The sequence below is a fragment of the Grammomys surdaster genome, unplaced genomic scaffold, assembly GCF_004785775.1.
Source record: "Grammomys surdaster isolate TR1022 unplaced genomic scaffold, NIH_TR_1.0 363, whole genome shotgun sequence".
In the NCBI taxonomy this organism is placed as follows: Eukaryota; Metazoa; Chordata; class Mammalia; order Rodentia; family Muridae; genus Grammomys; species Grammomys surdaster.
Window position 1 is genome coordinate 7,124,258 of NW_021604782.1, and position 23,549 is coordinate 7,147,806.

The following is a 23,549-nucleotide window of genomic DNA, read 5'->3' on the forward strand; positions in this document are numbered from 1 at the left end:
ACAGTAGAGATTTCACTGTGAAAAGTATAGGATGGTAAAAGTGTGTCAAGCTTGCTACCCATATGTAACAGCCAGGGAAGACGTGACAGAGGAAGGGGGCAGGCTTCCTTCAGACGTACCCCAATGTCCCAGGAATATTTTGGAGCAGGACTGTGAACCCTCCGTGGGTGTGATAATAGAAATAGCCTGAATCCATGTCTCCTCACCATCTGGGGTTTCATAGTCACTCTTGTTTCAAACCTGCTTATAGTTCAAGAGAGGGCTTATTTGCTGCTACCATCTGATAACTTAAAACTCAGCTTTATGAACATCTCTTTCTGAAGAAATACTCTTCCACCTAGCCAGTAGTAGACATTAGAATCCTGAGGCTTCTCCATTTCTTACCCCAGAGTAAGTTCCAGTGCTCATATATAATAAGCAAATTTGTCCTTAGTTTTGCCTTCAGGCTACTTGTGTTTAGGTTTTCGATTCCATATGCATTTTGGTACCACCCTGACCCTCCTTGCACTAGAGGTGAGTGGGTGCTGTCAGACAACATAGATTCCAGTCCTTGGTATTCTGAGCTTTAGTGATCCCATTTCTAAGGGCCCATTCTCTGTGTGGGGCCAGACTAAGGGCATATCATATTTGAAAAGCTGGGACACAGACACAGCGACAGTCGGTGACAACTATGCAGCATAACAAGACAGGGTGTGGTGTGGAAAGGGCAGGCGCCTTGCTTGGTTCAAATTCCAGCTCCTTCACTCTGAGGCTGTGGAAGCCTTGGCTTCTTTACTGAGTGTACTTCTGCTGTGGCTAAGCAAACAAACAGAGTTGTCTAGGATCCCGCCGACTCCTCTTGTAAGACACAGTCAGTAATAAACTATCACCTTCGGAACTTAGCTGTGTGGACCCTTCCTGCTGTGCTTTGCCAGGTGCCCAAACTGGGCCCTTTTATCTGACCCATAAAGCTCTCTAAGAAGTGGGCATTCATTACTTGAGCTTCCAAAACAAGGTAATATGGACTAGAGGGGGTGAAAGAAAATGCCCAACTGTTAAGGGGGACGAGGCAGGGTCTAGACCTAGAGTAACTATAAAGCAAGTTCGTTCTCCACACAGGTGCCGACTGGCTCATGGAGATGACCACTGGGTCTGAAGACCTGACAGCCACAGTCTTTCCTTCCTAAGACACAGAAAGCAATCCCCGAGGAGCTGAGACTGGGACAAGCCTCAACAACACAGCAAACGCAGCAAGTAGGGACAGAACTCACCTGTTTTTGCCGCTGGTGTATGAAGAACTTTTTCCTTTTGAAAGAAATTTTGAGTATGTTCACCCTGTAAAAAGCAAAGCAAAACAAAACCACGCATAGCACAAAAAATAAAGCAAGATGCAAATCAAACAAAGACATCGGGGCTCAGCCGGGCTATGGCTGACCCTCTTCTGCATGGGTCCTCTAATTTATGATCCAATGAAGGCAGGCTGCTGGAAGTGTGTCTTGGCTGAACTCAAGGAGCTGACCGAGCTGGATCTCCACGGGGCCTCTGGACTGTGAGGCAGCTTTTAAATAACTAGGAGCATGGGCCATGCGCACTCTTTGCTGTAAGTCTCTTTGTGACACTGAAGCCCTGCAGGAGCTGGTGCCTACATGGGGGAAGACAGCTGAGGGCAGTGTGGAGCAGAGGGAGGACAGGCCTGGGATGTACCTCAGCCCTGTTACTTAACAGCTACGTGTGCATAATACAGAATAAAAGGCACTGGTATTTTCATATACCAGGCCACTGTCAAGGGCTTTATAAACACTGTCTCTATTGGGTTTTATAACAGTCCAGAAGAGTATGTACTTATCCTCTAGAAGAAGAAGCTGAGGTACAGAGATGTCACTGCTTGGAGCCAGGCTCTGAGCTTGGGGCTCAGCCTCCAAAGCCTAGGATCTTGGACCCTATGATATCTGCTGAGTGGTGGCCCATGACAACCTTTCTCACCACTTGTCTTATGACAACTTAGATGGAGTAAGCACGACAAATTCTTACATGATTATGATACACCACAAGCTTGCAGTGTCGGCTGTCTTCATGAATGAAACCAGTGTGTGTGTGTGTGTGTGTGTTCAGGTGGGTGCATATGTGGAGGCCAGAGGTCTACCTTTAGATGTCTTTCCTCATTTCCACCTTATTCTGAGACAGAGTCTGTCTCTCATTTGTCCCAAAGATCACCAATTACATGAGGCTAGGCTGGCTGGCTGGCCGGCAACCTTGGAGATTACCTCTCTGACCCATCAGTGTTGGGATTACAAATGTGTGCCACCAAGCTCAGTACAAGCTCACCTTTTAAATAGGTTTTATTCACTATGTCAAGCTATTGTAATCTACACAGTGCTGGGGGGAAGAAAGGAAGTCTACTATTCTCTAGGATCATATCACATCAAGACTTTGCTAAGACCATTCTAGAACAGAGACATTGAGTATATAAAGTGAAAGTTTATTCAAGTGATATTTCCCCAGTGGAAGACAGACAGACAGACAGACAGACACACACACACAGAGCACACAGTAGCTTATTTGCATTACATATTAAAAACAAACACCTATTATAAGTAATCTGCTAGCAGATACACCTATTTAACTAGTGAATTTTGGGAATGACTACAGGCTAGATCAGAAGGCTCTTATGTCCTGTTCCTCTGAGGTGGCCACCATGGAGCATGCTACACCCTGAGGTGGCCAGGTCTCTCCCATAAGTGTTGAGAGGCATGCACAGGAATTCCTACTTCACAGGAGTCTGGGGAACCCATTCATCAGTATGTGAGTTTCTACCTTTGTCTTGCTGGGCACAGACTGCTTGTGTGCTACTGGTTTCATATGGGGGTCCCCTGCTCGTCCCCCTGGTTCAGAGGGTTCTGCCCCAGTGCTTCCAACTCTCTTTGACTGTGTTTTTTACCAGAGCAAATCTGAAGAACGATTTCTAGACTGCAGGTTCTACATCAGGCTGCCTACTGCCCTTCAGTCATAAGAACTATGAAATGTACTGTGTGTCTAGAGGGACAGTACTGTGCCAGGTCCCAGGGACGGAAAGAACAAGACAGTGGGTATTGCCACCTGGACATGTCTAACCTAATGAAGGAGACAGGTGCCGAATGATGCACACAGCCATATCCTGTGACCAGTGCATGCAGGAAAATCTAGTCCCCATTAAAGCATCGATGATTAAGTCTCTACTCTGGTGTCCTGTGAGGCTCTTTCCATGGCCAAGTCACTCGCTCATCAGAGGCCACAGCACAGTATGCTCTAGCCTAAATCAACCATCTACCCTGGACTGATCACTGTGTTCTCCCTGTTCCTGAAGATACACACTCTCTGTATCTTCTTTCTAGAATGTACTCCCTGAGTTCAAAGCCTATCCTCTTTAGAGTCACTTCTGTAGATTCTAGGCCCTTCTGCACCCTCCCCCTGCTCAATCTCCAGAGCTGACCTCCCTACTGGTCTCTGAGGTTTTCACTTGTTATAGTTGGAGTCTGAAGTGCTCATGTGTTTGAACACTCCATACAAGCCAAGTGTCCACTCTTCACCTGCCCGGCACACTGGATCCTCTGAACCACGAGTCAGCCTTGCTTCCCTTAATTTGCTGCTTTCAATTATCGTGTCACAGAGTTATAAAAAGTAAGTAATACAGCACTGGCATCAGAGACAGGTTTTAACAGGAGCCAGTCTGAAGCTGAAGAATAACCAAAATTATCAGAAAGAGCCTCTGAGGAGGTGTCCCAAGAGTCCCTGTCCAGCCTGCCTGAAAGGCTTCTGTTTATCTTTAAGGATATCTAAGTGTGATGTTCAGTACCTGCTTATGGGACCTTCATAGAACCAGCCACAGGTGAAGCTAGACTCCAGTGGCTTCTGTGTTACAGAACCAGAGGATTAGAGGCATTTAGAGAAAAATCAGGCTTGTGTCCACTGCCTGGTCCTTTGTTCCAAGCAGGCCAGAGAATTCTGCAGGCCACCCAGCTAGCCAAGCCATGGCTGGGGTTTCCTGCTTCCAGCAAGGGCTCAGGAAGGCCTTATCATCTGTCATACTGATTCTATGATAAAACTAAGCAGGCCCATGGCACGCTTCGTTGAAAATCAAATGTACATACAATTATTTGAAAACAAGTGTCTCTAAGTGTACATCCTATTTAAGCATGACCCCACAAACACAACTATGAGTGGTAGAATAAAAAGCATCTGGAGTGACAAACTGGATGTGAATTTCACATGCACCGTTATTAGCAGCATGAGCCTGACAGGTCTTACAAACTTCCTTGCTCTACAGCTTTCTCTGCTGAGAAGTCAGGGATAAGAACGGCTTATTCAAGGTTTAAGTGAGATAAGTAAAATACAGAGTAACGCGATTTGAATATTGCCAACACTTAATAATATGACAGCTGCTATCACGGTCAACGCCCCTAGAACTTTATTTATAGGTTTTTATCCCCATTATAAATAATGCTGTGATAAACATCGTTCTGTCTCAGTTTGTGATGTTCTAAGTGGTCAAACTAAGGAACAGGCGTAAACCTGAACATCAAATCTGGCCTGCCACAACTCTGCCACCCAAGTTTCCTCCGCCCTGTCTATAAATTTCTGTGTGGTCGCTTTTCTTTGCATGTGTGTACTTCCGCATCTCTCACAGCCTGCAGCACTCTCTCTTCCACCTGCTCCACCGCTGCCTTGCACTCGCTCATGTTATCATTTAATAAAATGTATCATCTGGGTGGTATAATGTTTTCCCACAGATAGCTCACTGTTGCCTGGGTACAGTAAACTCAAAGTCCATGGAGTCTCCCCTCGCCCATCTCTGCTCTTGGTTTCTGTAGATGCAGTTGCCTGGAGTCAATCACAGTTTGAAAAATACTATGGCCTTGATGAGAGAGAGAGAGAGAGAGAGAGAGAGAGAGAGAGAGAGAGAGAGAGGGAATCTGCCTACTTTTCATTACAGCATAAATCTCAGTGGACTTAATACATAGATTAAACTTTACCACAGGCATGTATGCAGAGGAGAAAAAAGAAAACCAACATACACATATTTAGTACTCTTGGCAAGTTCAAGGTTACCAGAATCTAGGACTGATTCCATACATACAAGAGGACAAAAGAATTCTCAACAACAAGACCTGCCTCGTGTCATTTATCCACCAACTGGATATATCCACCACAGGATGACTGCTGGAGGGAAGTTAATAAAAACCAAAGATAAGTTTTCCAAGTGCCAAATCTGGATCAAGTTCAGAGTTCAGAACTTAAAACTGGGAGGAAAGTGGGGGGAGAGGGGGGAGTTCGGCGGAGCTCCAGCCATTCTTCAGAAATAAAAGTTTAAAATTAGAGCTAGCATTACTTTTGCTCAGCATATTTTTATAGCATGATTCAGACAATACGAAGTGTTTGCACTTACCAAGGGTAGAAGCTTGTGCAAATGTATTTTCGGTAGACTGCAATGCCTGCAGACGCAATTCCGATCATTAGATCTAAATTGTGCAGATCCTGGGGGGAAAAAATGAAGCGTCCAGGTTCACAGTGTGTTACTCTGTTAACTTTAAAGCACCCACGCTTTTATAAATAGCAGTGTGCATCCGCTCAAGAGGGGGAATGCCCTGAACACAGGAAAAAATCCTCGATTTGCAGCCACTTAAGAGCAAGTAGTTGGTACCCGGTTCTTCTAAAGTGAATACCTACACACAGCACATCACGAACACGAACACACACACACACACACACACACACACACACACACACACACACGAAACATGTCACTATACCTGGTTTAGGAAGTTACCAGAAAGGATTACGTACTCCACATGGTCACATATAAACACTCTTGAATTTTCATCCATCAGCTTTTGGGAGTCACATGAGACTCAAACTGGCCTCTTCCTCATACAGCTCCACACAAACCTCACTTTCAATTACTAAAAAAGCTTTAGCTATTATGAAATGATAAAGAAAAATTACACATGTAGACATGACTCTTAAATCCAATGTTACTTATGAATCCAATGGAATAACACCGGCTAAGGGCTTGTGTGCTTGGCACTGCCATATATCATACAGACACAGAAGGAAAACAGAAAGGATTAAAACTGTTTTAAATCCACTTGAGTATAAGCAAATAATATTCAAAGGGATGGAGTTCCTTCCTTGAGTCGCACATAATTTCTGTTTCCAGTCAGATATCCTTAAGTACAATTACGAGTGAGTGTGAGTGTTGGCCTTCCACTCATAGCCTATGTTATGCGGGGCTTAGGAGTCCCTCCATTTCCCCTTTTCGCATTATATAAATTTGGGGATTCCCCTCAAAGTTTTGCATCAGGCTGAAAGTACAGAATCTAAAGACTCAGAACAGATCTACGGATATGGATTAGCAGGTGTAACAAATGTTCATTTTCTATTGGGGTGGGGCTATCACTTAACTAAGGAACAAGGGGAGGCACAGAGACTGGACAGGGAAGTGGGGTTGATACAGAGGAAGTCCTGAGTATTCGCACTAGGCACCAGGCTAAAATCCCACAGGTAGGCAAAGACAGAACGGTGTGGTGAAGAACAAGGCAGCCGCAAGCATGACTTAGCACCTTATAGGAAGAGGAATCGGCCAATGGCACTGAGCGAACCGCTTGGTGGGCTGAGACTGAATCTTATCAGGTGTTTTATTGTCTTTCAGTGTGCACCTTTCCTCCAGATAACTGTAGTTTACTTCAGTTAGCTACTTCCTGAATTCTCACACCAGCCCCACAGGCCAGCTTCCTTTGCAGAAGAACAGATCATGTGACCAATTCTAGCCACCATGCTCTGGGTATTAGTGACATGATTCTTCTTGTTGGAAGCACTGAAAAGCTGTGTGCCACCTTCGGGCTTCTGACAACAAGCAAGCCACATGGGGAAAGCAGGAAGCTATGGAGAAGGAGCCAAGACTGGGTGGGGAGTTCCTGGGTAGTAAGAGCTGCCTAGAAGTCTACACTGAAGGAAAGCTACTCTGTGCGGTACTAAGCTACGCAGATATGGGAGTGTCCATTCAGTACTGCCTGGTGTAAGGCAATCCCTCTAACAACTGGAGGGACTGAGGTTGGATCTCAGCTGATTATCTGCCTCCAAACCCAGAATGGTTCTGTGTGTGTGTGTGTGTTTTAAATTAGGTTTATTCATTTTATTTTATGTGCAAGTGTTAGGCATATATGTATGTTGTAAGTGGACCCTGTTTGTGCTTGGTGTCTTCAGAGGTCAGAGGAGGGCACTGGATCCCCTGGTACTAGAGTTATGGATGGTTGTGAGCTATCACGTGGGTACTGGGAATCAAACACTGGTCCTCTACAGGAGTAATGAGAACTTTTAACCACTAAGTGATTTTTTTTTTCCTTTTGAGATAGGGTCTTCATATGTATGCCACGCTGGCCTAGGACTCACAAAGTAGCCCAGACTGGCCTCAAAGTTATTCATTCCTCCTGCCTCAACCTCCCAAGTACTGGTATGCACACATGCTGCTAGCCTGAGGGGTTCATTTCCCTGATAGCTGAGGGTAGAGAAGGTGAAGGGAAAGGTTGAGTCTGGTGTTGACAGAAACTCCTACTCTGCCACTGACTAGGTTCTCGGAAATATTCTATTAAGAGAAAAAACAACTTGGAAAAGGGGCTAAAACTGACCAGTTACATTTCAAAGCTGTTAATGTCCAAGAGGCAATATACTTCCCCCTTTTGATGACCCATGTTAGAGAGCTCATGAGACAGAAGACAAAAAAGTTCAAATGTTTCTATAAGCTTCAAACACAGTGTGTAGATTTTTGTGGTTTTTGTTTTAATTTTTATTTTTGGTCTTTCAAGACAAGGTTTTCTGTGTGTAACCTTGACTGTCCTGGAACTCTTTACCATAATAGCCTCAAACTCTGCCTCTGCCTCCCAAGTGCTGGGATTAAACCTAGCACTGCCTGGAAGTGTAGATTTTTAAACAGGCAAAAAAACTTAGATCATTTAATCAATTTCCATAGTCTTCATCTGTAAATGGAGAGGATTAAGAACACCAATTTGGCAAGGTTTCTGTGATCCTAAAATGAGACTCAAGGGGTCTCCTAGGGAAGCACCTGGAACAAAAACCAGCCAGTAGCCTATAACTGGTGTTTAATTAATACTCTGTGTGTGTGTGTGTGTGTGTGTGTGTGTCTGCGTGTGCTCTCACAGGTACACGTGTGTATTTTGTGAGTATGGAGGCCAGAAGCTCATCACAAAGGGAAGCTAGTCCAGCTAGCCATTGTGGTCCAGGGGTCTCTTGTCTCCACAGATCACCAGGCCTGGCTTTTGACATGGATTCTGAGCTCAAGTTCAGGTCCTCCTGCTTTTCCAACAAGAACTTTATGAAGTGAGATATTTCCCCAGCTCAGTAACTGTTTCTCTGTGGGTACAATGTGGGCCAATGGCAGGCAGAAATGTTAGTGTGTCAGTGCTAAAATGCTGAACATAAGTCAGTGTGGTGGTTAGAATGAGAATGGACCATATGGCTGGGCAGTGGTGGTGCACGCCTTTAATCCCAGCACTTGGGAGGCAGAGGCAGGCAGATTTCTGAGTTTGAGGCCAGCCTGGTCTACAGAGTGAGATCCAGGACAGCCAGGGCTACACAGAGAAACCCTGTCTCGAAAAAACAAAAACAAAACAAAACAAAACAAAACAAAACAAAACAAAAAAAACAACAAAAAAAAGAATGAACCATATGGGCTTGCATAGAGATCCTCCTGCCTCTGTATCTTGAGTGCTAGGATTAAACTCATGCACTACCACACCCTGCCCAAGTTTATATATTTAAATGCCTGGTCTCCAGTTCAGTAGAAGTGTTTTGGAAGGATTAGTGGGTGGGCCCTTGTTGGAGGAGGTGTGTCACTGGAGGAAGGGGATGCTTTCAGGTTTCAAAAGACTGGTACCAAAACCAGTAGCGAGCCCATATACTGACCACCAAGGTGCTGTGTGAGCTCTGTAATACCAGAGAATCAGTCTCCCATCTATAAAGTGGGAAAAGTGATAATCGCCAAGGTGACGGAATTATTGGAAGAAATTGTTTACCCAGACACAGAAATTTGATATGTATTAGTCTTCTAAACTAATCACAATTTATCAATTTCATAATCACACCACCATAATTTCTTCTATAAAACTATTAAACTTGAACAGGGCTGGGGAGCAGGCTCAGCCAATCAAGTGCCTGCTTGGAAATATGAAGCTCAGAGTTCCAATCCCTAGCCTCCAGGCATGGTCTTGCATAACTGTAATCCCAGCACTGAAGTGCAGATGTGCGTGGATCCTTGGAGCTCACTGGGCAGCCAGGCAGTTAGTATCAGGTTCAGTGATAAATGTTTTAAAAGATAAAGGTGGGGGGGAGCTGGAGAGATGGCTTGGCGGTTAAGAGCACTGACTGCTCTTCTAGAGGTCCTGAGTTCGACTCCCAGCAACCACATGGTGGCTCACAACTATTTGTAATGGAATCTGATGCCCTCTTCTGGTATATCTGTAAACAGCTACAATATATTCATATACATAAAATAAATAAATAGTTCTTTGAGGATATGAGAAGTGAGGTAGGGGACATGTACTCCTTAAAAAAAAAGAAAGCTAAAGGTGGAGAGGGAGTAACAAATGGCTTCCACAGGCAGGTGTGCACCTTGCGTCTAGCTATACCTACAAACATATACATATATACATATGCACACACACACAAGCAGCACACACATAACTTACACACACTATACACAAACATATACAGTAGTGTTTGAGTAACCAGCTCTAATCTGAGTACTGCTTAAGATGTAGTAGAAACTTTGGCTCAGCAAATTGTCACTTAAAAGCGGATTTATAAAGGTGTGTGAATGTTAAGGGGGCATTTGAGGGGAAGAAGTGGGGTCGGGGGGAAGAGAGACAGAGGAGGGTGATGAGTGGTTAAGCATGAACAAAATACAATGAAATACATCCATGGAAATAAATACCTCCCTACCGAGAGATGAGGGCACACGCCTCAGTCTCACTTACATAGCAGAGGACGACCTTGAACTTCTGATCCTCTTGCCTCTTGTATGGGAATTGAACCCAGGGCCTCATGAATTGAACCCAGCCAAGAGACATCCTCAGCCCTCAATCCCATCATTCTGTATGTTTACTAAAAAACACTTTTAAAAGACAGAAAAAAATGGATTTTCCCCACTGAAAGCTTTTAAGTCTTCTACGCCCTGATTGCTCAGAAGTGTGGGGAAAAATCAACTGAATGGCCAATAAGACCTGGATAAACTCAATAAATGTTTCAAGTATCTCTCTTAAAAGAAATAGATTTGTTTTATTTATTATTTCATGTGCATGAGTGTTTTGCCTGCATGTATGTCTGTGCCTGGTTCCCAATGAGGTTTCGAACTTCCATGTGAGTTCTGGGAATCAAACCCTAGTCCTCTGCAAGAACAAGGGCCTTCAAACCCTGAGGCAACTCTCTAGCCCCTCAGTATCTTCTAAAAGATCTTGTTTGTGATAACGGAAGGGAAAAATTCCCCAAGGAAGGTTTCAAACTTGCATAATTAAGAATAAACAATAGTTTGAGCTAAAGGGTACATACTCTGCCTCCATGAAGCTCCACTCCGTAAAAGTCAAGGGTTCGAGCTATGTTGATGTAGCAAGATTCGGCTTCTGACTGCTTTAGCCCACTGCAGAAGAAAAGAGAAAATGCAAAACTCACTCAATAACCTTGAACTTTTAAAAAATTAAAGATACCTGGAAAACGTTGTAATATTCCTCTGTAAGTTATTAACAGTAACTAAGTGCCTTGGGCCAGTTCCCGTAAGCACTCTACCTTTAAATCCTAATGAAGCAGGTTTTTCTTCTTGTCCATGGAACCTGACCTCCTCTGGACCCCTCGGTTTTTACTAAGACACCCTCCCACTTAGTGGTCTCTCTGGGAGGTCTCCCGACAGTGAAAACTGCCTATCGCCTTTCAAGATGCCTGCCCTCTCACCACGCCATGTTGCTCAATTAATAGGCAATCTTTGATCATTCTGCCTGTCTATCCTCTCAACAGTGGCCTCATGCTTCAAACGCCAGTGGCCCTGTGCTATTTTGGGATGCTGACTTCTGTCCCAGGAGCAATTCTGGGAGAAAGGGCTGGCGGCACCCTCTGAGAAGGTAGGCTGTTAACTTGCCCTTTGTTTTTATGGCCCTTCCCAAGAAATGAGATGTCTCTGGAGGGCTAGTATGGGTCAGCGAGGTTCTCATTTAATGGGAACAGAACAGCTGCCGCAGTAGCACTGGGTCACGTGAGGAGTGGGAAGAGGCTCGGAGTGGAAAGTATTTGGTAGAGGCAAATCTTGTCCCAAGGCGATTCCCTATGTGGAGGAAAAGCAGTCTCAATCCAGGACCACCCACCCCGTCAACTCTCCAGTCCAGCCGTCTCTCTACTCAACAACACCAGAGGGAATGGCCTGTTTTATTACATGGGGTAAATGGCTAAAAGGTAGGCCTGGCTCAATCAGCTTGGAGGCCAATCAATCAGATTGGAAACAGGCATCTCCTTGAGGAATTAACCAAGGTCAATGACATCCTGGAGGAGGAACGGGCCTGCTATCGTCCTCAATTCGATGGCATTTTTATGCTTCACGAAAAAAATGCAAGTGGTGCTAAATATACATTTGCCACCATGCCAGGTTAAATGTACAGAAAACCACAGGAAGCCAAGGGGGGAGGGCAAGTGGTGGGTTATCTATAAATAAACATCCAGCCTGAGTTCCTAAGCCCTGGCCCCACCAGTCCCCGCTCCACACATCCCAGTTCCTACTCCCAAAACGTCCCCAGTCCCCATACCTATGCTGTTCATGGAGTGATTCCACCTTGCTTAGAAAGTCATCATTTTGATCTGGTATGAACTGGCTGTCGGCAAGATAGCCTGGATGATGTATGGAAGAATTAAAGTCTCCAAAATGAGCTATTAAGATACAATGAGGGAAAATCAGGATTAGACTCGCCTCTGCAGTTCGGTCCTTATCAACAAGCACTGATAACATCGAAAAGAGATACAACTGTGGGAACAGGTCTGATAAGCTCTGAGCCCTGTGAACCAGCTCTTCATTAGCTTCCAATTCCAAGCTTTTTAATCCGAACCTCTGCTTAGGGCTAAATTCCAAGTAAGTACAGGGGTGTGACAGGTGAGAGGCAGAGGTGGTTAAACTCAAAATAGTGTGCTTAAAAAGATACCACTTGGATGCTCTTACAGGGCGCAGAGTGAGGAATGCGTTAATATATTTTCATCAGGGTTCACATTTAAAGAGGAAGAAACTGAGACCCAGGGAGAAGGGACCCCTAACCCAGGCTATTTTCAGCAAAGTAAAGATCTAGGTGAGAGGGATCTAGGTAAGCACCCTACTTCACGTCTGTCTGTCCAGTGAGCTGATGAGTCTTCTCTTGATGTCCTAGAAAGGCCTACAAGATGCTGCCAATGCTTTTCCTAAGCCTAAAAGGCAGAAATCTCTTTAATTTTCCTGTTAGTTTCATTAACTCAGAGAGAGCCTTCTGAATCATTTGTCGGCTATCTGTCCTGTTAGGTACTCAGACTCACTCAGCTTGCACTCAACAGGAATAAACTGTAAGTTCCTTGCTTTAGCAAAGTCACTGACAAACATTTTGATCAATGTGAGAGCAGCGAACCTTGCCCTCGGGGTGGTTTTTCACTTGAAATCTTATGCAGCTACCCTGCACAGGGCTCTGGGATAACCACTAGGGGGAAACAGTTAACAGCCACAGCTATACACATTTGCAAGAGCCTTGGGGTGGGGGGACTGCCAACGGTGTCAATGACATCCTATCACTCGAGAGGGCTTGAGCAAATGCCCCTCACAACCCACACAGCATGGATGGCTCTTAATAAACAGATGAGAAGACAGACAAAAGGTAGTACCTGTGTCCCTGCAGGGCCTGTCTTATCTGTCTGTGAATACATGCCCCAAGTTTGAGATCCCAGGTATCCATGTTTCAAGTGATCCAGTGAGCAGGACCTCCATTTGCTATTCTTCTAACTCTAACTTCATCTTGGAGCCATTTCTTGCGGCTCATTTCTCTGATATTTTCTAGACTCCCTTCCCTTCCCCAAGCAGGATAGGGCACACATTGTGCCCTTCCTCAACCCCAGTAGGCTGCAGAGCTCCCTTCATCCTGAGGCTGGTACAGAGCCTGCTTGTGGCAGAGGCTCGGGAAACATTACAGAGTAACTATATATTTCCCAAACTTTTTTTTTTTTTTGTCTATGTATGCCTCATAAGCCGTTGACTAGTCAGCAGCAATCTTCAGTCACTGGGCTTGAAGTATTTTCTCTTTTGAACATTGTAATTCTTGATCTAATAAGAAACTGCTTAGGTTAGCAGATCACAGATAGGTTTTAAATACTAGACACCCATCTTGAAACAACCTGGCAAAATGTATCAGACAAAATGTACTTAGTATACCTCCCGAACCACTAATTTTATATGCAAGAATTAGTCCCGTAAGAAATGTTAGCAGAGCATGCAAATACATGGTTATTCATTTATCAAGGTAGAGGAATATAAAACTAAGAATCAATCCTCTAAGAAATGTATGCAGAGCATACAAATACCTGTATATTCATTTATCAAGTCTATAGGAATATAAAGAGCTTAGACTTCAAACAGTCTGTATGATGACCCAAGATTTGTTAGCAGGACAGCAACGCTGAGTTTCAGCCTCAGCCAGTTTCTACCTTTAAAGGTTCTGGGACTGTCTTCAGTGGCTCTTCTATCAGTCCTCCACAGTGGGAAGCCCGACGGGAGAAGCTTGGAACAGGATGTCTTGAATGTAGGACTTTAATTTTTCTCTAATTTTAGCATATTGCTTATCATGGCCAAGTTTTACATTTAATTTTATTCTTTATGGTATGTGTGGGGGTCAGATGACAACTTTCAGGAATCAGTTCTCTCCTTTCACTGTGGGTTTCTTGACTGACCTCAGACTGACGGGCTTTGTTGGTGGCGGGCGCTTTGATGCAAGGAGTCATCTCTCCTACCTTATACACAACTTAACGCAGTTTTCTTCTGGACTGACATGAAAAGACACCAAGAGTTAAGACTACCAGAAGAGTGCTTCAGACCGTGGTTCAGTGTTCTCTCCCCTACAGCCCTACAAAGTAGAACAGACACTTCCAGTCCTGCTCACCACATGAGGCCTGGAAGGTCAAGCCATGCATATGAGAGGAAAAGCTAAGACCCCAGGGGATGTGGCTTCCATTCCTGTTCTCACCGACTCAGTCAGTGTAGGCTCAGTATTAAGGGATTATTTTTTTTGGCTATAGGCCACCTTCAAATGCCCTGTTTAATCAGCCATGTTGAATAAGGACCAGAGGCCTCCATTCACAGGTGGGAAGCCTGAGGTTCAGCCAGGTAATCTCACAGGGACAAATGAATAGGGCAAGGTTAAACTGAGCATAATTCTCTCCTTCCTCAAGTTCTTGCCACTCAGCCCAGATGCTCCAGCTGTGAACATCCAGGCATTGCTTCAATGTGAGAAGGGTCCCTGCCTCTGTCACCCATCAGCCCAGAAGAAATGGGAGCCACAAGTCTAGAGATTGATGAGGACACACTGACTCTGGCTGTGTGTTAATAGATCACTGCCCTGTGTCATGACATGGCAGACATCATCTTAATCACAGCAGCTGTGACTATAGTCCCAAAGCCTCACCCTGACTTTCCCTCCTAAAAGGAGTAAGGAGAATTATTACAGCCACTCATTCTTACTGTCCCAGCTCTTCCTGGTCTCAAACGGTGCTGAAGTACACAGTAGGTGGAATGTTAGCTGAAAGGATGGCTCCATTTGTGCAGCTTGGGGAGGCCATCCATGTTGGGTGAGACTCTGTAATACAGCTCTTTTTGAAGTCAGCCACACTCTTTTAAAGTATAAACCAATGCCGGGCGGTGGTGGTGCACGCCTTTAATCCTAGCACTTGGGAGGCAGAGGCAGGCGGATTTCTGAGTTTGAGGCCAGCCTGGTCTACCGAGTGAGTTCCAGGACAGCCAGGGCTACAGAGAAACCCTGTCTCGAAAAAAAAAAAAAGTATAAACCTAGCAGTTCACTAAGCTGGACTTGGATCGTATTGTTTTCTTGGTTGGTTGTTGGTGCCCTATCTCCTGGTCCATGTCTTCCCAGTGGATGCAACACACTGATCTGTCCCAGAGGACAACTTCTGAGTTTTTTTGTCATGAGAAGAGGAGGCTGGTGGGATGGAGCTGAGGCTGAGTGTGTCTTACCAGTGAGGAGGCTTGCTGTTATGCGTGACATCATGGGGTCACCTCAACATCCTCGTTCCTCTACTCTCTGGCTCCATGCAGTAGGCATGTAAGCTGTGGACCCACCAGGCTTGTTCTTCATCCCTCTTGTTTCTGTCCTTGATGCTCAGGGAGGAAGTACACCTGGGGCCTCCTCAGTTGCCCAAGTGTGTTCCTGTCTGACTTCCTTCCTTCCTTCCTTCCTTCCTTCCTTCCTTCCTTCCTTCCTTCCTTCCTTCCTCCCTCCCTCCCTCCCTCCCTCCCTTCCTTCCTTCCTTTTTCCCTCCCTCCCTTCCTTTTCTTGCCATTTTGCTTCTGAGGCCACAATACAAATGGGTAATCTGGCCTGCACCTGCTGAGACTTGATCATCTTACTTTCTTAGCCACCTGCCATGCTGTGCGCTGAGACTTCTGGAAAGGCAGAGGGGACTCTTCAGTCTTATGATAAACTATATGACTCTATACAACCAACAGGGTATTCTAGGCAGGCGCCACACAGCTAATGAATGGCAAAGTGCCATTTCACCTTGCATGGGATCTGACACCGAGTATGCTTACTTAAGTTCTGCTGACAGGATGAAGAGATTTCTTCTGGAGTTTTAAAAAACCTTGGTCAGAATTCTTTACCCAGTGTGGCTTGTTCAACTGGAAAAGTGTGGAAATTTCAAAAGCAAGACTGGATCCCAAAGATTTAGTTAAAAAGCAAAGCAAAACAAACAGAACAACACCCCCCATAGCTCATTCATTTTTTATGCTGATTATATATTAAAATTATATTTAAATGGGCTAAATAAAGCCTTCAAATTATATATATACATATATGTATATAAGTATACATATATGTATGTATATGTTGTGTTTTTGTTTTTTTAAAGGAGGGCCTCATGTAGTCCAGCCTGGCCTTGAAGTTACCATGGAGCTGAAGATGACTTTGAACTTGTGATCTTCCTGTTTCTGAATGGTCATAGACCAGTGTATAACCCACTAGCTACACTGAAGCTCTGAATATAAATTTGAAAGCTCTCAGTAGCATTTTAGATAGGTATCAAGCAAGCAGCAAGAGTGCCTTCCAGCAAATTCCTTAACCTAGCCAGGTCTTGGTTTCCATGTTCAGAGGAGGGGAGGGATATAAATATTGTTCCACTGGGGTTTGTACGGAGACCAGATCCAAATACCTGGGCAGAGGCTCTGGAAAAAGCTGGTTGTAGCTGTCTGCTGTTTCATAGCTCCCTGGGGGGAAATACCACACCATCCCCCCCCACCCCCTACGCACCACTGTCCATCTGATCTCCCCAAGCAAGAGGAGAGTGTGGCTCAGGTTAAAAGTTTTACTATTAGGATAGCAAGAGTTATACTCCATCCCAGCATCCTGGGGAAGAGACTTCCTCAGGGAACAGCCAGTGATGAGCCAGCCATCACCTAGTCAACCTCCCTCAGGACTTACATTGTACTGCATAGGATGCTAGAACCACTGCTGAGTTGAGAGGGCAGGTTAGCCTGTCAGGAGAAAGAAGAATTAGCTAAGTCAGAAGAACCACAGACACTCATAAATCACAGACGGCCCATGGCTTTCTTTTCTCCATTAACTGTTAACGAGCAATGTGAGTCTTAAAGGCAACTCAGACACAAATCAATCTTGAACGGCACATGGAATACAGTAAAGAGTTGGTTTTTTTTTTTTTTTGAAATAAAACACACAACTTTTGGTTTAAAATGATAAGTGTCACCAATACCAGGAACCTAATGGTCTGGTATTGGACAGTACATTCATACTGTAAGAGAAGTGAGAAAATAGAATCTGAGATAAGTCTGCAGCCTTCTGATCTTTCTAATAAAGACCTGAGACTTTCTGTAGGGCTCTATGTCTTAAGAGTTCCTAGAGACTGGAGGACCCTTAGGTAACTCCTTCCTGGAATGGTGTTATCTTATAAAAATGGAAAACACAGGGAGCTAGGGGGAGGAATTCTGTATTTTAATATTTGTAAATCTGTCATTAAATTACTTAATTCACTAACTACTGACTACTCCTAAACCCGCTGACCTTGCTGAGGTTGACAGGGTTCATCCATCTCTGCCTCCCTCCCTGTCCTCCATTAGAAATCCAGACTTGGCCTGGATTTGCTCTTATTGCCTCTGTCCTCCCAATGCCTGTTCTCAGTGATGCTACCTGCCTTTATTGCTCTTTTCTCCTTTCAAATCTGACTCTGTTCTGTTCAAGCTCTGAAGGCAGGCCAGGAGCAAGGGCTACTGCTGAACTCAAGAACGGGCTGAGAAAGGCTAGGGGCAGCAGCAGCGGCAGCCACCCTTACCAGCAACATTGAGACAAGAAGATTTTAAAAGTGTCTTCCAGTCCCGTGGCAAGTTGGGAGAGCATGTAGTTTCCATGGTAGCCCATGAAGATCCCACATGAGTCATCCCATTTGCTAGTGTAATATGGTTGGCCCCCAGCAGTTTCCCTGTCTGTTCACTGTACTCCAATGGTTCTGAAGGTTCATCTGAAGGTAGCAGTCCCTATCTGAAGGCCTGATGACCACGAGTATCTCTGTGTGGCCCTGCAGACATCTGTGTCTCTCTGAGTCTATGGATGTGCCCTAGGGTTGTTCGTTATCTGTTTTGAGCGACACTATCTTCAGAACCGGTGATAGACACAGGCTACCAGTCTCCTACTAAGACGAGCTTCACTTAACATCTAGCCTTTGCTAGAGGATGGAAGCTGAGTGGATTTGGGGGACAGCCTAGAAACAGGCTATGAATGCTCACACTAGACGAAAAGAGCCTACGGAGACTGAAGAAAAGAAATTTTCAAAGAATGATTAGTGCTCATAATACACAGTAGAGGACAACGGCAGCCTGTACTCCCTCTCAGCATTCCATGCTCCTGTACACATGTCTTTGTCTCTGTGGTTCAGGCCTCTAGGTGTCAAGTGAGGGGACTGACCTGGATGAGCCATCTCTGCAGAGAAGAGACGCTCCTACTGCACTGGCTACCAGTGACTATTCGGACAAGTCAGAAGATCTGATATCTCAAGGAAAATGCTACCCTCACAACACCACCCTTGGAGCTGGAGAGCGGGTGGAGACATGTCTCCACTTGAGACGTGACAATGACAAGGCTCTAGGTGGATCGAATCCAGGATGCGGGTTCCTACCAACTTAGCTGGAAATTCCAAAGGGCATCTCGTTTGGAAAAGCAAAAAGGAGGACAGTGTAGTACCAGAGTATGGAGATTGGGGAAGGCTGAAGGGGAGGCCCTGGCCTGGTGGCCAGCACAGGCTGGAACCTGCCTCATAATGGGTGCGAGAACCGTATTTATGGAAAAACAAAGCATCTGCATACAAGGGAGCCCTGGACCAGGTTTCCATGACTGCAAAGAACAGCTCAAGAGGGCTAGGCCTTTCAACAACGGGTTCTCCTGAAGTATAATGAGGCTATCTCAACAAAGAGGAGCCCTCAGCACCCGGTCTACAGTTTGTGCTGGAGCAAGGAGGCACTACTGTTCAACCTTGGGGAAGCGATACACAGAATTCATGAAGATCTGAAACTCGGTGATCACCAAGTAGTCAACTGTTCTGCCCGCGCCCCTTCAAGGAGGTGCTGGCCGGCCGGACTGTAGCAGAGGGAAGCTCTGGTCTCTTCCAATCTGTCCTGCTGCACATGGACACAGTCCCTCCAGACGGACGTCTTATCACAACCTCCTGCCTGCTTTAATACCCTGCAGCTGCTCGAGTCTGTGGGCGTGAGACACACGCCTGCAGTGGGCATGAGAAGCCCCTTCTCTCCCTGTTTTTCTGCAAGTCAACCACCTATGGCTTCCAGCTGGAATGGGGGAGACTTCTTGCTGTCTAGGGAAATCTCCTTTCTCCATCAACCCTAAACCTGGCTTATCTCCAGCACCCCACAGAGACTTTTCTAGGCCATGTAGCAGCAGAGCTCCTGAAACCCTAGGCCAACTGGGATTCCCACTGCCCATATGGGTCTCATTTGGCTCATGGGCTTCCTGCCTAAGGTCATGAGTCACAACTGCCAGCCTCCTTGTGATGCAGCAGGCCAATGGCCTCTGATGACCGTCTACAGTAGAACTAAACTCATAGGAGGAAGTGGGGATGTGGAGAATTGAAGTAAATAGGCCCTTCTCCTGCTGCGGTTTTCTTCATGAGGTTAAAAAAAAATGGCTAAGGGGCTGGCAGGGAAGAGGGCTTAGCAGGTAAGGGTGCTTGCTGCAAATGCCTTAGTGAATCCAGTTCAATCCCTAGAACCCTTGTAAAGGTGCAAGGAGAGAACTGATGGCACACATGTGTACTAGTGTGAATACATGTACACGTGGGCAAATGCATATGCACAAATACACTCCACTCTATCTCTAATAATAAATTAAAAAAAAACCTTTTTAAAAAGAAGATACTAAGGATTTGGAAGATGGTATTTTGTAGGCTTGGAATTTTAATTCTGTTTCTGGCCAGTCTCAGACACCTTCCAAGCACTGAAACGGCCTGGACACATACACCCAGTATGCTGACTCACACGCAGATGCTCATCTGAACACAATTCCTCCCAGAGAGAAGACAAATCACCCATAAATACCACGGTCTCAGAAGTGGTTCTAACTTACACCTAAGCCTGTTTTACATTCAGAATCTTTCCTTCCCTTTTAAAATTCCCCAAGTCTTTACCAGAAAGATCACTGTGTGTTTTGTATAAAATTGTGGTTAAGTGGAATGGAGTTTCTCCATCATTAGCCTCTGTAAACCAAGAGGGAGTTGAAAGCAGCCTAACATACAGGATTGGTTTAAATTGAATCCTGTTGCCAGGAATGCATGTTCATTAGATTAAAACCAGGAACCTGGCTAGTCTGACAGGAAAAGAAGAATTCAAAATTCTCATTACCTTCCTTCACAAACATCCATCTTCAGTTGTAAGAAATACAAATGCCTGGGAAACAAAGGTGTTTATTAGCAAGCGCTCAAAATTTGATAAGCAAGCAAGAACGACAAAAGCACACATTTGAAAAACAGAGTATATGCAAATACCATTTTACCTATTTGTAAACTGTCTAGGTGCCTCTGTGCTAGGGAGGGCTGAGGGGATAAATGGGGTAGGAGCTAAGAGTGTTCCCCTCCCCCAGCTTGCTGCATGGGCTTTTTTTGCACAGGGACCCACAGCATTCTGTACAAGCTGCCCACACACTTACAGACCATTGTTCTAAACATGGGTACTTACACACACATACACACACACACACACCCATTCCTCTATGAAACTGCTAAGAGGGGGTGGGTCTGTGAAGATCACAGGTTGGCTGGAGTGCAACACCCAGCTGGGCTTTTCCTTGAAGCCTAAGAACCATGGGAGCTGGAGGAAAAGTAGCCTAGTTATCAGGACCTGCAAGCATCAGAGTCAGCTTTGAAAGCCTGGAGCTGTCCCGGGGGCAAACTATTCCAGGCCCCTGAGCCCTGCAGGCTGCATCTTTGTCCTGGGACAGAGAGAGCAAAAGGAGGCCAGCATCAAGAGCCCTGGTAAGGCCAGGAAGCACCATGGAGGCATTTATATTTAGGGACGCGGCATACATGTGACGCTTGGCTCCTATCTCCCACTCTTTTTTAAAACCCAGATTCAAGCGGGATTGACATTCCAGGGTCTGGCCAAAGATGACAAAAGGGAAGCCTCCTGAAAGCTAATACAGATGGCGCAGAAGTGCTGGGGTGGGGCAGAGATCATTCTGGCGATTTAAACAAACCAGTCTCATATTCCTTGGGGTTGACAAAGGTCACGGAGCTGGCTGTTTTGAGACCTAGATGTTTCAAACGCACTGCAAGCTCCTGTGTGCAGTCTGAGGCTGGGTGCCTGGTACTCTGTGACTTTCTTCCTCATGTCAGCCTCCCAGTGAAATCTATGAGGCTGTAACACCATCTCTATTTTAACTTATTAAACTTCTATGATAAAGAACTTGCAAATAAAAAAAATCACACTACAAAACTAAGCAGGCCTCAAGAATATACACCTGAATAAACCCTCTATAGTCAGAATTGCCAATCTGAAGAAATGCCTTCTTTTATCCTGGACAGACATGCAACAAGAACAATCTCTGTGGGCTGCAGACGTCATCACTAAGTTTAGGATCTATATCATAACTCTGACACAATTCTCACCATTTTGTATTGTGTTAAACATTGGACACCGATGATGGTATTATTCACATGGGCATGAGTGGTTAACCTTTTTGTCTACTTGACTGGATTTACAATCACCATGGAAACACACCTCTGGGTGTATCTGATGGCATTTCCAGAAGGTTTAAGTGAAAATGGAAGACCCACCCTCAATCTGAGAGGCATAAAATCCTGAACCGAGATCCCAGACCAAATAAAGGGGGGAAGTGAGCCGATCAGGTATTCATCTGTGTTTCCTGACCATGGGTATGCTGTGATCATACACCCACGCCCTCTATCGTGATGGAAGATAGCCTCTAGGATTGTAAGCCAAGACCAGGCCTTCTTCCCTTAAATAGCTTCTTGTTTAAAAATTTGGTCACAATAATGAAATACTTGTGCTAATTCATGCCCACTCAGTAGTGGGATCATCTTTTCCATCTGGGAGAACATAACCAGTTCTTTCTAGTTGGTTTCTATGTTTATCCAGGCTAACATTCAACCAGAATTAAGTGTTCTCTCCTCCTGGAAGGATACTGGGGGAAAGAAGAGAGGGGCGGTGTTATAAATGATCCACTGGTAAAACCTGTGCTTTCACTGACGGGCACAAATGAGACCATGACCATTCGGAGACTCTTCACCAAACGCCACCTGGTCCTTTGCAGAGCACATCCGAACCAACCCCACAGAATCACATGTGAAGAAATGAGAATCGTGGAATGCGTCCCACCCTTAGAAGGCTTTATCATTTTCTTCAGGGAGCTCAAATTGTCATTAGAGATTGTCGGTAAGTGGAATGCTGCTCAGAAGGATCTAAATTTACCAGTGACAGCAGTTGTGGAGGCTCACGATAAACAGACACGTACGTATCCTTGAGAAGAAAGAAAAGCTATCAATAGGAGAACTCGGCACGTCTAACTTTAGAAATGTTTGACCCCTTTTGAGAGTACTCCATCCAGCTCCTGAGATGGCTAACTGTCAATATGACAATCACCTAGGAAGAAAGCCTCCAAGGAGTACTGTCTACATCCGGTTGTCCTGTGGGCATGTCTATGGGACAGCCTTAAATAAGTTAATTGATATGGGAAGGCCCAGCCCAATGTGGGCAGCCCCATTCCCTAAGAAGTGAGGAAACTGATCTGAACACAAGTAAGAGAATATGTGTGTTCTCAACTGCGGATGCTGATGTGACCAACCACCTCACGTTTCTCCCTTCACTTTCTTAAAGTGACGGACTTGAATCTGGAACTGTGAGCTGAAACAAACTCCTCCCTCCCCTAAGTTGGTTTTGGTAGGATATTTTACCACAGTAACAGAACTTAAAATGGAACAGACCTCAGCTTCAGAAAGACAAAAACAAAACAAAAACAAAAAACTCCAATGATTTGACCCCCTTCCTAGATAAAAAAACAAAATAACCAACACCACCATCACTGCATCCCTTCTCTGAACTCTTGGGAGCCAAGCCTCCTTCAAAGGAAAGTCCTCTTTGGACAGGGTGCAAACCTAGAGCATAAGCCAGGAATATAGGTAAAACCTTCATATAAAACAAAACAAAACAAAAATCAACCCAGTGTGTGAATTAAGTGAGGAATCCAAGCCCAATGCTAAGAAAAAGATCAAATAGTCCCAGAGGCTCACCAACTGTAGAGCACTGCGCTGCCCCTGTTCCTGCGGAGTCAGAGATACCTCGTACCTGCTGCTCAAGGGGAATTAGTGGACTGACTGTCCACTGTGCACCTCAGGGTGGAAAGTGGGCCATGGAGTGGGGGTGGATGTCAGATTAGAACCAGTGACTTGCAAGAGTAACACAGACAGACCTAACTGACCTGTAACTTCGGTTAGAACAAATACTAGTCTACTAGGCCTATACTCATCTCCAGCTAAAGCCTACTCCCCATTGTAGCCCTGCTTGCTCCCCATCCCCGCAGCTACTTTGGGGGTTTGAAGATGGCCTCACTTTTCCACAAGGCTTCTCTCCACTCTACATTTCCCTGGAGGCTCCCTGGATGAACGTGGAGACAGTGACGCCCACTCCACAGGTCTCACTTCCTTCCTAAGGGGTGTAGAAGCCGATGGCTGTGAAGGGCACGAGAGGGGACCATGAGATGAGGCTGGTCCTGGGG

The 23,549-nt window shown here is 45.3% G+C and overlaps 1 protein-coding gene across 4 annotated transcripts in view; it reads right to left on the reverse strand.

The window, feature by feature from the left end:
• Positions 1-23,549, reverse strand: part of Ptpn3 (protein tyrosine phosphatase non-receptor type 3) — a 113,396-nt gene that overhangs the window by 49,078 nt on the left and 40,769 nt on the right. For all 4 annotated transcript variants that reach the window (XM_028779884.1, XM_028779882.1, XM_028779883.1 and 1 more), the window contains 6 exons: positions 20,162-20,206; positions 16,722-16,774; positions 11,814-11,934; positions 10,576-10,663; positions 5,402-5,490; positions 1,251-1,314 (listed from right to left, as the gene is read on the reverse strand). In XM_028779884.1, the coding sequence (XP_028635717.1) occupies positions 1,251-1,314; positions 5,402-5,490; positions 10,576-10,663; positions 11,814-11,934; positions 16,722-16,774; positions 20,162-20,206 (460 nt within the window). The remainder of the gene's footprint in view (positions 1-1,250; positions 1,315-5,401; positions 5,491-10,575; positions 10,664-11,813; positions 11,935-16,721; positions 16,775-20,161; positions 20,207-23,549) is intronic.